The 17466-nt window shown below is 39.2% G+C and overlaps 1 protein-coding gene across 1 annotated transcript in view; it reads left to right on the forward strand.

Annotated features, from left to right (window-relative positions):
- LOC128702233 (laminin subunit alpha-like) overlaps positions 1 to 17466 on the forward strand; it is a 206955-nt gene that overhangs the window by 149278 nt on the left and 40211 nt on the right. Inside the window, exons 26-28 of the mRNA XM_070102903.1 lie at positions 1961 to 2060; positions 4631 to 4872; positions 10317 to 10541. Coding sequence (XP_069959004.1) covers positions 1961 to 2060; positions 4631 to 4872; positions 10317 to 10541 — 567 coding nt within the window. The remainder of the gene's footprint in view (positions 1 to 1960; positions 2061 to 4630; positions 4873 to 10316; positions 10542 to 17466) is intronic.

Below are 17466 nucleotides of genomic sequence, written 5' to 3' on the forward strand. Positions count from 1 at the left end.
TGTCTAGCACTGTTTCCAACACCAAATTTCAAGTGTCCACTGCTTTTACTAGTCAAGAATATCACCAGTAAGGAACACCACCAAATATTCCAAACCACAGCAGCAAACTTGCAATGACTATGCCCAAATATATATGGGAGAAACATTGAGAGACCTTCACACACACATTTCTGAACATCATTGTGCCTGCAGAATGGACCAAATGAAAATTGGCTTTGCTTCTTACAGAAGCACAGCCATTTTTACTGATTAATTATAATGATGCGCAACTCATTGTCAAGAAGACACCATTAATCAGCATTTCAAACAACTTCACTCAGAACAACAGCTTCTACAACAGAGATGAACCCCTTGCCAGGAAGCTTCTTGACTGTTATCTCACATAGCAACAGATCAGTGTAGAGAGGAACACTGCAGCAAATCTATTGGCCCAAGCTACGTAGGTCCTTCTTGAATCCACCTTTTTCAAGCTATGTATTTCACCAAACTGTTACACAAGAAGTAAGCTTCAGCATATCTCATCTGACTCTTCACATCTGACCAAGCTGTTACACAAGAATTAAGCTTCAACATACCTCACCTGACTCTTCATGTCACTACATTCCTGACATAGATACACACATCCTCCCTGGGTAGATCTGTTTGTGACTTGATGAATGCCACTGTGTGGGCAAAATGTTGTCAATGAAGGATTGTGTTATACTGCATTTGTATCTTTATCCATTGCTCCAAGGTGCTGGACTGTTGGTACACTCAACATTTCATGTTTTTCTCCTCGTCACCTCATTAAATAAATTTTGGATGTATAAGTATGTAGTTTAGTTATTTCTGTGGCACCTTAGCAGATGTTAATTCAACTTGTATTGTCTGAGTCCTTTGAAATGGAATAGAAAAAAATTATAGCACTTTCTCATTGAGTGGTTTATTTTTTATTTAGGGGTGGTAAGGTTATACATCTACAGCTGTACCGTACTGTATTATAGCACTTTAATACTCTATACGGCTCCCCCCATTGTCTGGAAACTCCAGTGTACCTAAATAAACTTACATACATCAAGTTTATATTACGTTAATATACACATTTTCATTAATCCATCCATGATTTAACATATAAATAAGATTACACCCCACAGTAGAATAAATAAACATAAATGTGAGCTGTGTATTGGTGATAATAGAGTCTCATTAAATGGTATATTACGTGGATATTTTTTTCAAAATTATATAATAAACACTATACATAACATATAAATAAGATAAGGTTTCCACAAGTGATACATCTACAGCTGTACCGTACTGTATATATAAAATTCAATTATATTACCTTTTCATTAATCCATCCATGGCATCATATTTTATTTACATTAATGTTGTAATAACAATTTGTTTCAATAAGTGTATTTTTTTCTAAAGATTTTTAAACATAAATGTGGGTAGCAGACGACTTCCACAAGTGACGCCATAATAGTCACGGAGTCTCATTAAATGTCGTAATTACGGTAATATACACATTTTCATTAATCCATCCATGAGATGCATAAGATAAATACACCCCACAATAGAATGATGTGGGAGCCTGGTTTGTTTACATAACTCTGCGCCTGAGATTCATTCTTTCTCTCTCATTTATTCGTTTTATCTCATTTACTTACTCCTGACCCTACATTAAGACTACAAATATTTTAAGGTAAGTAATGAGTGAACTGTATATACATTTTATCGCTCTGGGATGCTTAAATATCATAGAATAGTATGTGTGGGTGGGGTGGCCTGGTGAAATAGCCTGCCTATTACAATACATACCACACTTGATTTCTTACAATAAATACTACTTGTCTCACCCTAGATTAAGACTATAAATGTTAAATTATATTACTTTAAAATGTGTTGATTATAAATTTGATTATATTAAAAAATGTGTATGATTTTATACTTTTACAAAAAATATTTTTTGAACCAGGTTCCTACGAGAAGTACAATGACAGTGAGTGGCACGTTGTCATTGCTACTCGTGAGCATAATGAACTTCGCCTCGATATTGATGATTTTAAGTCTTATGCGTAAGTATAGCTTTTTTGGAATGTAATTTATAAATCCTTTCAATATAGCTTTGATTTCAGACTATTGTTAATCCTTAAACTGTCCAAGTGTACATCGATGTTCATGTGCGTAGCGCTACGAATGTAGATCAATGTTTTATTTTTCATTCCTTCAAAATTGGCATGATTGGCCTAAGATACCTGGTCAGTATAGAATGGGTCTTTACACTCGGTGTAAGCAGTATTAAAAAAATCTGGGACTAATTAATACCTTGTGGGAGCACCAGTTCAATTGAGCGCCAGCTAGAGCAAATAGCATCGCAAACACAAGGGATTCACTGATGTCATGTCGTATTAACACTCCCCTTTTCAGAGGAAAGTGATGTTGACCTAGAGGTTAGTGGCTTTGAGATGTATGTGGCCACAAGTGGTCAAGGAAATATCAAAAACCTCGATAATAACCCAGGTGCAACATCCTTTCATTTCTGATACCACTGGTAGTGTCATCCTGCCAGAATGTCGTATATATTCGGCCAGCTGGTCGGCTTCCTGGGTTCCTGGATGGCTTCGTGGGTTCCTGGCTGGCTTCCTGGGTTCCTGGCTGGCTGGCTGGCTTCCTGGGTTCCTGGCTGGCTGACTTCCTTTGTTCCTGGCTGGCTGGCTTCCTGGGTTCCTAGCTGGCTGGGTTCCTGGCTGGCTGGCTTCCTGGGTTCCTGGCTGGGTGGCTGGCTGGCTGGCTGGCTGGCTGACTGGCTTGCTTGCTTTGGCTGTCTCTGTCTCTCACAGGTACACATAAGTACAGTTATTATACATAGTGTAAATTACCTAGGATAACCCAAAAATTCCAGGCAAAGTGCTATACAGTGCTTGTAGATATAAGGCATAATAAGCATGACGTAAGTAATATGCATTTTCACTTGCTTATCAATCAGGGAGTGGCTCGTAAACCAACAAGTTTATGAGCCCTTCCCTAAGACATAGAGACAAGCAGAGGGAAAGACACACACACAGGCAGACAAAAACAGATAGGCAGAGCTAGACAGACAGACATGTTTGTGTGTAACAGTGAAAACAAACAAAGCCAGGGGTTCCCTGCAGCAGTGCAAGATCATCAAGTGTCACTCCACTGCTTCACTGTCAGCAGTTTACTGACACTTGTCATGAACACCATGCTTCAAGGAGTTTCATATATAGTGAGGGAGACTACTTCCCGGTAAAAGTAGGTCTTAGACAGGGATGTGTAATGTCACCATAGTTGTTTAATATATTTATAGATGGGGTTGTAAATGCTAGGGTGTTGGGGAGAGGAGTGGGATTAAATTATGGGGTATCAAATACAAAATGGGAATTGACATAGTTACTTTTTGCTGATGATACTGTGCTTATGGGAGATTCTAAAGAAAAGTTAAAATGGTTAGTGGACGAGTTTGGGAGTGTGTAAACATAGAAAGTTGAAAGTGAATATAGAAAAGAGTAAGGTGATGAGGGTATCAAATGATTTAGATAAAGAAAAAATGGATATCAAATTAGAGAGGAGGAGTATGGAAGAAGTGAATGTTTTCAGATACTGTTTGGGAGTAGACATGTCAGCGGATGGATTTATGAAGGATGAGGCTAATCATAGAATTGATGAGGGAAAAAAGGTGAGTGATGCATTGAGGTATATGTGGAGACAAAAAACATTATCTATGGAGGCAAAGAAGGGAATGTATGAAAGTATACTAGTACCAACACTTACATGGGTGTGAAGCTTGGGTTGTAAATGCTACAGCGAGGAGGCGGTGGACATGTCCCGTCTAAGGGCAATGTGTGGTGTAAATATTATGCAGAGAATTTGGAGTGTGGAAATTAGAAGATGGTGTGGAGTTAATAAAAGTATTAGTCAGAGGGCTGAAGAGGGGTTGTTGAGGTGGTTTGGTCATTTAGAGAGAATGGACCAAAGTAGAATGACATGGAGAATGTATAAATCTATAGGAGAAGGAAGGCAGGGTAGGGGTCATCCTCGAAAAGGTTGGAGGGAAGGGGTAAAGGTTTTGTGGGCGAGGGGCTTGGACTTTGAGCAAGCATGCGTGAGCGTGTTAGATAGGAGTGAATGGAGACGAATGGTATTTGATACCTGATGAGCTGTTGGAGTGTGAGCAGGGTAATATTTAGTGAAGGGATTCAGGGAAACCGGTTATTTTTATATAGCCGGACTTGAGTCCTGGAAATGGGAAGTACAGTGCCTGCACTTTAAAGGAATTTTTTTTTTTTTTTTCAAATATTCGGAACGTTACACAGGTGAACATAGATCTAAGTTTGGACAATTTAAGGGTTAAGACTTAGGTTTATTTTTTATACCAAGTCTTGAAATTTCTTTATCTTGAGTTATTAGCACATTAAGAGTATATGCAGTGTCTGTTTCAGGTACCTGCCTTCTCACTGCCTTCAGTAATACCAGGTGTAGGAGCTGTTGCACTGCAATATATATACATGTATATAGAATATTTTATAGAAAAAAAAAATTTCATAGTTATATCAATTAGAAAGTAAAATTTGCATAACTTACTAGAAACAACTCTGGTTATTATAATAATATATCAAATCTATAGAGTCAAAGTGGCAGAACAGGCAGTGCCATTTGACGGGCCGGTATATTTTGGTGGAGTTCCTGAAATTTACAACATAGCTGCTGCTGCCTCGGCCACTGACACTAACTTCTACGGCTGTATTGGAGATGCTACTCTTAACAGCAAACTTGTCAACTTTGCTCAGAGTCAAGATCGACTCAATGCACATTTACAGAAGTGTCCTTTGCAGAAGAGTTCTTCAGTCTTTGAGAAGCCGTCTGTTGGTATGGAAATAAGAAACATGCATGCTTTCAGTACTTTTTTATTATTTCTTAAGATTAAACGCATTCACTCAGTTGGAAAATGATTGAAAATAAATGCTCGATACCATGGTTGGGGATGGCTTCTGTAATATGGCTTCTGTACTAGTGTTGTTTTCTTCTGTAATGATTTTGTTTAAGACATTAATATTAAGAAAAGTGCAGTATGTTACATTTTTAAAAATGAAACTTGTTTACCTTGAGAAAAAATAGAAATGTGAAACACATGTAGTCAGAGCAAACTTTTTTTCATAGATATTGTTTTAGCCTAAATAATGCCTTATCAAATCTGTAGAATTGACATTGCATAAGATGAAATGCTATCTATTAAGGAAATTTCACACCGTTTTGTGGGGTTTCACATTTCTGTCTTTGGCTACTCATCCCTTACTATATTCTGAGAAAAATTAGTCAAATTGATATGCTTATGGAAATTTGATATTTTTCAAGTACATTCTTACCAGGGTAGTATCAATCAGACAAGGAAACACATTAACCATCACTCATTCTTATTTATTTTCTCAGAAGTGCATTGAATTCACAGGTCAGATGACACACTGAATTATAACATCCCACACATTCTTCATAGGATAGTCACTGTAGAACTTAAGTTTTGCTAATCGTTTTCTCAGAATCCCTTCATAAATATTAATGTTTGCTCCATTAGCATGTCTCCCCTATCATTTAACCCCTTCACTGTCTCTTATGTGAATCTATGTTATTGACGCCAGCATCATGCAGATTACGTATTAAGCACAGCTTCCACAAATATGCTATGAGTGGTAAATTTTTGCCTAGAAACAAGAGAATGGGTCTCCGCAGTGAGTGTTGGCAATTTTAATTCTGGAGGTTATGACACTGAAGGGGTTAAAGTTTTTTCACCCTCCTCTCATTCTGTGTGTATACCTACATCTTCCATCCACCCTTGATTTATGCACCCTGTTGGTCAACCTATCCTGCTTAACACTTTTTAATTGACCGAACCATGCTTTGAATCATTCTTTTCACACCATCAGACTGTTATTTCTTCACTTTTTATTCTCTGCATAATATTCACACTACACACTGCTCTCAACCGTATCCACTGCCTCCAGCCTTTGTATTGCTGCAGCATTCAAAGACGATGCCTCACATTTACTTTTTGTATTGGCACCACAATTGCCTGATATGTCAGGGATAGCTATGCCCTCCTAAGAGTCTTTTATGTAGGTAGGCTCTTTGTTTAACCCTTTCAGTGTCATGACCTCTGAAATTAAAAGTGCTGACAGTGTCACAATTTTTTAAAAAGAAAAATTATCTACTGGAATGGTAGATAATTTTATGGTAAACTTATGGAATTACAAAAGCAAAAAGTTGGTAGTCTGGGCACAATTTATGCATAGGTGATTTCACCCACTTTAAGTCTTATTTTAAGCCAGTTTCAGTGCTCAAATCGATCTACTTCATAACTATTTTGCTAATTTGTCTTCCATTCTATCGATTGTTTGCAAGAAACTGCCCGTTCATCTACAGGACAGCCCCACTTACACAGCAGTTTAGGGTCCAGGCTACTGCTGTACGGTGAAACATAGTAAAACAGCCATTTTTCACTTTCAAGTGCATATGCCTGATAACACGTTTACAGTATCATATATTAACTAAGCAACAGTGCATTTATATGCACCTAGGAGTCAATGGAGACAAAGAACTTTGTCCATGGAAGCAAAGAGGGAAATGTACGAGAGTATAGTTATACCACCAATGCTCTTATATGGGTGTGAAGCATCGGTAGTGAATGTCGCAACGAGGAGAAGGCTGGAGGCGGTGGAGATGTCATGTCTGAGGGCAATGTGTGGTGTGAATATAATGCAGAGAATTTGTATTTTGGAAATTAGGAGGTGTAGGTTTACCAAAACTATTATCTGGATGGCTGAGGAGGGGTTGTTGAGGTGGTTCAGACATGTAGAGAGGATGGAACAAACTGGAATGACTTCAAGAGTGTATTAATCTGTAGTGGAGGGAAGGCGTGGTAGGGGTCAGCGTAGGTAAGGTTGGAGGGAAGGGGTAAAGGAGGTTTTGTGTGCGAGGGGCTTGGACTTCCAGCAAGCATGCGTGAGTGCGTTAGATAGGAGCAAATGGAGCCAAATGGTTTTTAGGACTTGATGTGCTGTTGAAGTGTGACCAAGGTAACATTTATGAAAGGATTCAGGGTAACAGGCAGGCCAGATTTGAGTCCTGGATTGTTATTCTTATAAACCTCCACCTCTGACTACCTTGCATTAGTATTAAGATACAATAAAGATTTATTAAAAAGATAGCCACTCTTATCTTGTTTAGACTTTAGTAGATTTAAGTATTAGGATTAGTCTGCCCGAAATGCCCTGGCATGATAGTGGCTTTCTTCGTACTTAGCAAATCACAATTGTAATTACACATTGTAACCTTTGCAAAGAAATAAAATCTATCGTTTTTTATTTTTATTTTTTTTTTATTATCACACTGGCCGATTCCCACCAAGGCAGGGTGGCCCGAAAAAGAAAAACTTTCACCATCATTCACTCCATCACTGTCTTGCCAGAAGGGTGCTTTACACTACAGTTTTTAAACTGCAACATTAACACCCCTCCTTCAGAGTGCAGGCACTGTACTTCCCATCTCCAGGACTCAAGTCTGGCCTGCCAGTTTCCCTGAACCCCTTCATAAATGTTACTTTGCTCACACTCCAACAGCACGTCGTATTAAAAACCATTTGTCTCCATTCACTCCTATCAAACATGCTCACGCATGCCTGCTGGAAGTCCAAGCCCCTCGCACACAAAACCTCCTTTACCCCCTCTCTCCAACCTTTCCTAGGCTGACCCCTACCCCGCCTTCCTTCCACTACAGACTGATACACTCTTGAAGTCATTCTGTTTCGCTCCATTCTCTCTACATGTCCGAACCACCTCAACAACCCTTCCTCAGCCCTCTGGACAACAGTTTTGGTAATCCCGCACCTCCTCCTAACTTCCAAACTACGAATTCTCTGCATTATATTCAACTTATATTTAACTTATAGTGAGTGGTAAATATATCTGTTGTAGGAAATCTGAATGAACGAAGAGTGGGTATAAGTGAAAACCGTTGCATTAGCGAAGTGCTGTAAAGTGAAGCACTGTAAAGCAGGACTCTCCTCTATCAGAACTACCCCATAAAGTGCTGTAAAGTGAAGCACTGTAAAGCAGGACTCTCCTCTATCAGAACTACCCCATAAAGTGCTGTAAAGTGAAGCACTGTAAAGCAGGACTCTCCTCTATCAGAACTACCCCATAAAGTGCTGTAAAGTGAAGCACTGTAAAGCAGGACTCTCCTCTATCAGAACTACCCCATAAAGTGCTGTAAAGTGAAGCACTGTAAAGCAGGACTCTCCTCTATCAGAACTACCCCATAAAGTGCTGTAAAGTGAAGCACTGTAAAGCAGGACTCTCCTCTATCAGAACTACCCCATAAAGTGCACAGAAAACTGTAATTTGGCCAATTTTTACATAAACCTCAATAAATTCCAATCTGAAAGTAGAGTTAAAAATAAACACTGTAGGCATTCCTGACACTAAAGCAACTTTTTCTTTGTTCATTAATCATGTTCCCGTATCTTTTTTGTATAGCACTTGCCATGCATTTTTTCCATCACACAAAATCGAAGTTTTACCCTATTTCTCAGACAAAATATAATAAAGAATAATTGGTCATGATTTAGGCCATCCCAATAATTGAAGCACACCTAGTATAACCCATAATATACACCAGGGGAAGGGGGTTAAGAAAAATCTAAAAAAAAAAAAAAAAAAAAAAATTCCACTTTGAGGCTTATTTCAAGCTACATCTTGTCTGAAACTGACCAAAATCATCTGTGTTTCACTAATATGATTTCCAGTCTGTCAAGTGATATCAAGAAACAAACAGTAAAACTATGAAATTACCCTAGAAAACACCTCTGAGTAGCTGTTTTAACACAAAGTCTGAGGTCTGCTTTTCCCATCATGCACTGCATGGGGAAGGATTTTTTTATATTGGTCACACCCACTACACAGACCCATTCTCTTATGTCTAGGCCAAAATTTACTGCTTACAGCATATATGAGGATGCTGTGCTTAAAATGCAGATCTACTGGCATGCAGGAGATGGTGACAGAGCTGTGCTGGTCATAAATACAAGTGGTAAATGCATTTGTTGAACACTGTACATATGCATACCAAAATCAAAATCCAGATCTTTATTATAATGAACTACAGTATACAATTCATTTAGTAATAAGTAACAAGTTTAGCTGACTCAATAATGAGCCATTGAGTTATTCTCCACTGTTTCCTCTCTTAGTATATTAGTGTTATAGCATGCCAGAAACATTGTATACCATTGCATCAAGAGTATGTAGAAGACTTGATGAAGCATGTGTCTAGACTTAGTGTATTTATGAAGTTATTCAACAAAACACAGCTGTAAATAATAATTATAACTCATTGAAGATTAATGCAAATGTGATGCTTCTTGCTGTAATGTATCACATTGCTCATTTCTGTAAAGATTTTTATTAGTGGTAGAAAACAGATACTGATTACTGAAGCCATCCCCACCTGCTTAATAAAGACAGTTATTGTTAATCTCTTACTTATGCTCCTTGCTAATATTAGTATTTTTTTTTTTTGTACTGCATGTTAGTTTTGCTATTAAGCATATAGTTAGACAGTTCTGGATGCACATACACAAGGTCTCCAAACTTATGAGCAAGTTGTGCTACTGGTTTTCAACTTAAAAAAATTTGTTTGTATAGAAATATCAGTATAGTGAATATCTAGACACAATATGCATAAAAAGCTTTTATTGGAGGGCATCATTTTGGTCAGGGTTGAACTATATCAAAAGTCATGATGAAGCTCAACTCTTAAACATTATTTTAATGAAAGCTTCTTTTGCAAAGTCTCTGCACACATACCCATTGTCATTAAGCCTGTACATGTAGTTCAATGGTGGATTGTATACACCAAGAGGTTCATTAAATTCCTCTTAAGAAAGCATTCTTGATGGGTAGTGAATAGGTTCTGTGCAGCTTTAATAACCATCCATTGTTTTACATGTACTTATACCAGTGCCAGGCATTTATACAACCTTAATTAGTTCAAAAGTGCACTGATTGTAAGTACGAATGTAACTTGTGGCATTTGTAAATTGGTGACCTTGTGTATTGCTTTAATCTTTTGTTTTATAATATTATTTTCGTCAGAGTGAGAATCAGTTGTGCGTGTTGGGTGTATAAAGAAGCTGAAGACTGAATTACTAAACATACAGGTCCACATAAGGGCAAATTTCTGCCAGCACTTGCATTGCCGTGATGCTAATTCTGCCTTTCGTTTGCTGCTTGTTTCTGTGAATGATGACCTTGGGGCTGCAGGACGAGAAGTAGCGAGTACCAACGTTAGTGGCTATGAAGATATTCCCATCATCGCCGAACAGCCCACTTTGCCACCAGTGGTGGAAGTGGATGTTGAGTCAACCCCTCACCCTCCCTTATATACTTCCTCTACCACTGAGGATATACACACCCTCCCCTCATCCCTATCTACTACTACTACTACTATTGCTGATACTGAATCATCTACCACCACTACAGATACAGGTAGCTGGTATTCAAAGTATTTTCAAGATATTCTATTATTTTTATATACAGTTAACATAATATCAACCTTGCCCTTTACATTATTATAATAAGTAGAGCAAACAGTAGTGGCATCAGCCACCATTATCATTGCATCCTCCCACCCCTTATTGCTCTCTCTCTCTGTCTCTCTGTCTCTCTCTCGGTCTCTCTCTCTGTCTTTTTTTTTTTTTTTTTTTACACAGGGTTTGACAAGGTTAAGGATCCCTAGCTTTATTGACAAGCTATTTACAGGTTAAGGATTCCTAACTTATTGGCAAGCTAAGAGCTCTCTCTCTGTCCGTCTCTCTCTCTCTCTCTGTCCGTCTCTCTGCTCTGTCCATCTCTCTCTCTCTCTCTCTCTCTCTCTCTGTCCGTCTCTCTCTCTCTGTCCCTCTCTCTGTCCGTCTCTCTCTCTTTGTCCGTCTCTCTCTCTCTCTCTCTGTCCGTCTCTCTCTCTCTCTCTGTCCGTCTCTCTCTCTCTGTCCGTCTCTCTCTCTCTGTCCGTCTCTCTCTCTCTCTCTGCCCCCCCATCTTTTTTTTTTTACGAAGGGTTTGACAAGGTTAGGTTAAGGATCCCTAGCTTTATTGACAAGCTATTTACAAGTTAAGGATTCCTAACTTTATTGGCAAGCTAAGAGCTGTTATTTACATCAGCTCATTTGAAAGCATTTTTATTGTTATGAAACATACAAGTAGGGAACAGGATGAAGTTGGAGCCATCTGTGGGCCAGCATTGTCATCTGATCATCTGGCTTTATCTCGTTGACATCATTATGCTGTACGAATGTGTTCCAGACTCGAGTCATCCTGGGAATAAATGATCTCAGATGGAGTGATGTTCTGGAGAAGGGTACAGCCAGAGTGAAGTTGCTGCTTTCTGCCCATCTTGTGGTATAGAAACTTGCTTCACACTGTCTGTCTGTCTGTCTGTCTGTCTGTCACTCTGTCTCTCTGTCTCTCTCTCTGTCACTCTCTCTCTCTGTCTCTCTCTCTGTCTATCTCTCTGTCTCTGTCTCTCTCTCTCTCTTTTTTACACAGGGTTTGACAAGGTTAAGGATCCCTAGCTTTATTGACAAGCTATTTACAGGTTAAGGATTCCTAACTTTATTGGCAAGCTAAGAGCTGTTACCTGCATCAGCTCATTGGAAAGCATTTTGATTATTATGAAACATACAAGTAGGGAGCAGGATGAAGTTGGAGCCATCTGCAGGCCAGCATTTTCATTTGATCAACTGACTTTATCTTGTTGACATCACAATGCTGTACGAATGTGTTCCAGACTCAATTCATTCTGGGGATAAATGTTTTTTTACACAGGGTTTGACAAGGTTATGGATCCCTAGCTTTATTGACAAGCTATTTACAGGTTAAGGATTCCTAACTTTATTGGCAAGCTAAGAGCTGTTACCTACATCAGCTCATTTGAAAGCATTTTTATTGTTATGAGACATACAAGTAGGGAACAGGATGAAGTTGGAGCCATCTGTGGGCCAGCATTTTCATTTGATCAACTGACTTTATCTCGTTGACATCATTATGCTGTACGAATGTGTTCCATACTCGAGTCATCCTGGGTATGTATGATCTCAGATGGAGTGATGTTCTGGAGAAGGGTACAGCCAGAGTGAAGTTGCTGCTTTCTGCCCGTCTTGTGGCATAAAAGCTTGTTTCACGCTGTCCTCGAAGTGGATCCAAGTGTGGTACTTTGACAATATTGGCCTTGTACATAACAGTAAGGCCACCCACATCCCTCCTGTGTTGAAAGCTCTGCTGAAATGACAGATCTATCCAGGATGGGTCCAGGCGAGAGATGAGATGTTTTGCTCTGTTCTCTACTCTGGCAAGCAGTCGCAGATGAGAGGGGGAGGGGCAGTCAAACCAAGAAAGTGGAGCATACACAAGGTGTGAGCGTACTTGTGCCTCGCACAGAATCTTGCAACCCCTGCTGTCAAGCAGATGCGAGATACGGCGAAGTGCTGTAAGCTTCCTGGCTGCCTTGTTTGCAAGATTTACATGGTTCTTCATGGTTAGCTTGGAGTCAAATTTCACCCCAAGGATATCAACTTCTTCTCCAGGTGCCAATACCCTCCCATTCATCCTTACTACTGCACCAGCATTACCATCATGGTGCCTAGAGACGTTCATCATTTGCGTCTTCTCAGGTGCAAATGTTACTTGCCATCTATTTCCCGAAGCTCATATAGCTCTTAGTTGGTGATTGATGTAGCTTAGAGCAGGTAGCATTTCTTCTCTTGCATAAGTGAATGTCAGTGTACAGTCGTCTGCATATGCATGGGATTCTGGGATGAGATGAAGAAGGTCGTTGAAGTAGACATTCCATAACAATGGTCCCAGCACGCTTCCTTGTGGAACACTTGCCCCAATAGGATGTCTTGCTGATTCCGTTCCATTGAGAACTACACTTAGAGATCTACCATGAAGGTAATCACTGAGGAGACATAGCGTAGAGCCTGCAATTCCCAGTGCTTGAAGTTTTGCTAAGAGGCCCTGGTGCCACACCCGGTCGAAAGCACCAGCAATGTCCAGTGCTACCACACAGCTGACTTTGGATTCATCCAGTGACTGGTGCCACTTAGTGGAGAGGTTTAACAACAGATCAGCAGCAGAGTAACCTTTCCTGAAGCCATATTGACGATCACAAAGTAGTGAGTGGTAGTCAAAAAACTCTGTCATTTGTCTTGAGATTATTGTCTCAAGGATCTTACCAGTGATTGACAGGAGTGACACTGGTCTGTAGTTACTGATTTCTTCTCTGCTCTTCTTTTTGTGAACAGGGGCTACATTTGCCTCTTTCCACAGAGAGGGCCATTTATCCTGTACTAGGCAGTGCTGAAAGATGCGAGTTAGAGGTGCTGCTAGCTGGTCTGCACATCTTCTCAGCAATCTTGGGCTCAACTTGTCTGGGCCCACAGCCTTTTCTTGGTCAAGCGATTTAAGAATGAAATGCACCTCCTCCTGCCTTATTGTCACCATTGACAGTTTTGACACAGTTCTTGCAGCTAGCCAAGGAGGGTCCCTTGCTGGATCAGGAGCTTGCATTTTGGTAGCAAAGTGTTTGGCAAAGAGGTTCGCCTTCTCTTGACTACTAGTAGAGGTGGTCCCATCCTGTCGATTGAGAGGTGGAATGAGTTCATCAGGCAGATAACCTTGTCTGTCCTTGACCAGGGACCACCAGGTTTTGGAGCCTACCCTACCTGATGCTAGCTTTCTTTTTTGTGTCCACCTCCCATTTAGCAATGGCCCACTTTTGAACGTCACCTATATGCCTACAGGCTTGCCTGTGCAAGTTCCTGTTATAGGTGGTAGGATGTCTCTTATACCTTCGCCATGCTTTGTACTTAGCAGTAGCAGCCTCTCTACAACGAAAGCCAAACCAAGGCTGATCTGTAGGCTTCGTCACATATTGCCGGTGGGGAATGTGTTCTTGTTGTAGATTAAAGATGTGTCCAGTGAAGGCTTTCACTTGGTTGTCAACATCCCCTTGGAGAAGAGCATTCCAATCGGTGGTGGCGAGCTCAGAGCAAAGGGCTGGCCAATTACCACCTCCTCACCCTCTCTCTCACCCTCCTCCTCACCCTCACTCTCACCCTCTCTCACTCACCACTCTCTCTCACCTCTCTCTCTCTCCTCTCACCCTCTCTCTCTCACCCTCTCTCTCTCACCCTCTCTCTCACCTCTCTCTCATCTCCTCTCACCCTCTCTCTCTCTCACCTCTTTTTCTCTATCTATTATATATATATATATATATATATTATTTTTTTTTTTTAACAAGTCGGCCGTCTCCCACCGAGGCAGGGTGACCCAAAAAGAAAGAAAATCCCCAAAAAGAAAATACTTTCATCATCATTCAACACTTTCACCTCACTCACACATCATCACTGTTTTTGCAGAGGTGCTCAGAACACAACAGTTTAGAAGCATATACATATAAAAATACACAATATATCCCTCTAAACTGCCAACATCCCAAACAGGCATTGTACTTCCCATTTCCAGGACTCAAGTCTGGCTATATAAAAATAACCGGTTTCCCTGAATCCCTTCACTAAATATTACCCTGCTCACATTACAACAGATCGTCAGGTCCCAAATACCATTCATCTCCAATCACTCCTATCGAACACGCTCATGCATATATACACACACACAGTGGGACCTCGGGATACGAACTTACTTCGTTCCAGGAGGCTGTTTGAATGCTGATACTGAATGAATTTGTTCCCTAAAGGAATAATGTAAATTAGATTAATTCATTTCAGACCCCCAAAAATACACTTACAAAAGCATTTACATAAATACACTTACATAATTGTTCGAGTTTTGAGGTGTTCGTATCCCAAGGTACCACTGTATATATATATAATGGTTTACAAGAGAGGGGAGTAAGTACTACAGTCACTGGAAGGTTTTATCATAGATTGAATATTGAAGATAGGACTCCATGAACTTAACTCTTCTTCTGTAGTTAGAAATACATAATTACTGTACATTATTTACATATTAATTCTTCTTTAAAAGCTGGCAGTCCATTATATACCCAGGAATACATTCCAGCTGTTACTTTTGTAATAAAAGTTGTAAATGTAAGTATTATAAGTTGAGTTTGTTTATTCTACATAGTTTTATATATACGCCATGTTTTAATGACTCACTTCCGCTGACCCTTAGCTCTCTAATAAGTTTTTAAATGTTATTTTTGTATTACCTGTGTGAACACTACCATTTTTATTCAATCATTCACTCACAAGAATTGCATGTTATATTATAGAGTAGTATTGTTCAACTCTGTTCATTAATATGTTAATTATTTGGTTTTCAGTGTACGTAGTTAGTTTAATATATTTATTATGCACCCCATACCCATCCTATGGGCGGTAGTCAGAAGATTACAGAGGTACATAATGGGTCCAGGGACTGGGCCCCAGAGTTTTGATAGCTGAGCAAGTTACAAAGGCAATGAACTCCTGGTAGATCTGGTCACAATCATGACAAGTTACAAAGGTATTTACAGATTACAGAGGTATATACGTACTTAATTTATTTTTATTAACACGTTGGATATTTCCTGCCAATGTAGGATTATCTAAAGAAGGAAACATATTCACCATCATTCACTTAATAGCTGTCTTAACAGTTATTGAATATTGTAAAATATTACCCATAATAAATCCAAGTGACAAGATTTTGCTTCTCTTACTATACATTCTTTATTTAAAAAAATAGGCTTCAGGTTTGCATTTTTTATAAAATATAATTGTGTTATTAATTAGAAAACAAATTTTTTTGCTTACACCATCATTTACAGTAGTATATAATGCAGACCTTAGACATTGATAGTACAGTGGACCCCCGCATAACGATTACCTCCGAATGCGACCAATTATGTAAGTGTATTTATGTAAGTGCGTTTGTACGTGTATGTTTAGGGGTCTGAAATGGACTAATCTACTTCACAATATTTCTTATGGGAACAAATTCGGTCAGTACTGGCACCTGAACACACTTCTGGAGTGAAAAAATATCGTTAACCGGGGGTCCACTGTATTATGTCTTCCAGACACAGAATAATACTACAGTCAACTTTAGTTTCTAAATAGTTTCTTTTTCATTTCCGACGCTTTGAGGGTTGGAAATCCTGATCTGAAATTTGCTCTGAATTTAAAAATAAAATTGTGAAATGATGGAGAATCTTTTTTTGAAGGTAATAAAACCAAGAGCATTAAATTTGATGAAAAATTTAACGGAATTTCGCTCTTGCAAAGTTAGCAGTCTCGGCGATATTTATGCATCAGTGATTTTGCCCACCTTGAGCCCTATTTTCAGCCAGTTCCACTGTTCTAGTCAACCAAATTTGTAGCTATTTCACTATTATTTCTTCTATTCTGTCAACTGAGTACAAGAAACAGCCCCTGTACCTAATTCAACTACCCAGTAAAGTGATCAGAAATTGATAGTAATTTGGCCAATTTCACACAGAATTAAAAAATTTACAATTTCAAAATAGGATCTAGAATAAACAGTGTAGAATTCCTGACACTAAAAAAAACGTTTCCTTTGTTCACTAGTAATGTTGTCAGGCCTCTGCTATATTATGCTTGCTTTCCATTTTGAAAGTTTATTAATATAAAAAATAAAAGATTTACTGTTACGAAGACTACTACATTATTGTAAAAATTGTATAAATAATGTCACTGCATTTATGGACACATTAGGCTAACCAGTTGGATACATTTTTAACAAGTGACGTACAGTGGACCCTCCACCAACGATATTAATCCGTTCCTGAGAGCTCATCGTTAATCGAAAGAAATAATGGAAATCAAATTAATCCGTGTAAGACACCCAAAAGTATTGAAAAAAAAAAATTTATACCACATGAAATATTAATTTTAATACACACAAACTGAAGAAGACATGTACAGTTACATGATACTTACCTTTATTGAAGATCTGGTGATGATTGATGGGATGGGAGGAGGGGAGACTGTGGAGGGTGTTAGTGTTTAGAAGGGGAATCCCCTTCCATTAGGACTTGAGGTGGCAAGTCCTTTTCCGGGGTTGCTTCCCTTCTTCTTTTAATGCCACTAGGACCAGCTTGAGAGTCACTGGACCTCTGTCGCACAACATATCTGTCCATAGAGGCCTGTACCTCCCGTTCCTTTATGACATTCCTAAAGTGTTTCACAGCATTGTCAGTGTCACAATTAAACACTTGTTCAGGTTTCAATTCTTCACTGTCTATGTACTCCTTGAATTCCTGCACATATTTTTCAGCTGCTTATTGGTCCAAACTGGCAGCCTCACCATGCCTTATCACACTATGTATGCCACTACGATTCTTAAATCTCTCAAACCAACCTTTGCTGGCCTTAAATTCACTCAC

The sequence above is a fragment of the Cherax quadricarinatus genome, chromosome 83 (genome assembly GCF_038502225.1).
Source record: "Cherax quadricarinatus isolate ZL_2023a chromosome 83, ASM3850222v1, whole genome shotgun sequence".
NCBI lineage: Eukaryota > Metazoa > Arthropoda > Malacostraca > Decapoda > Parastacidae > Cherax > Cherax quadricarinatus.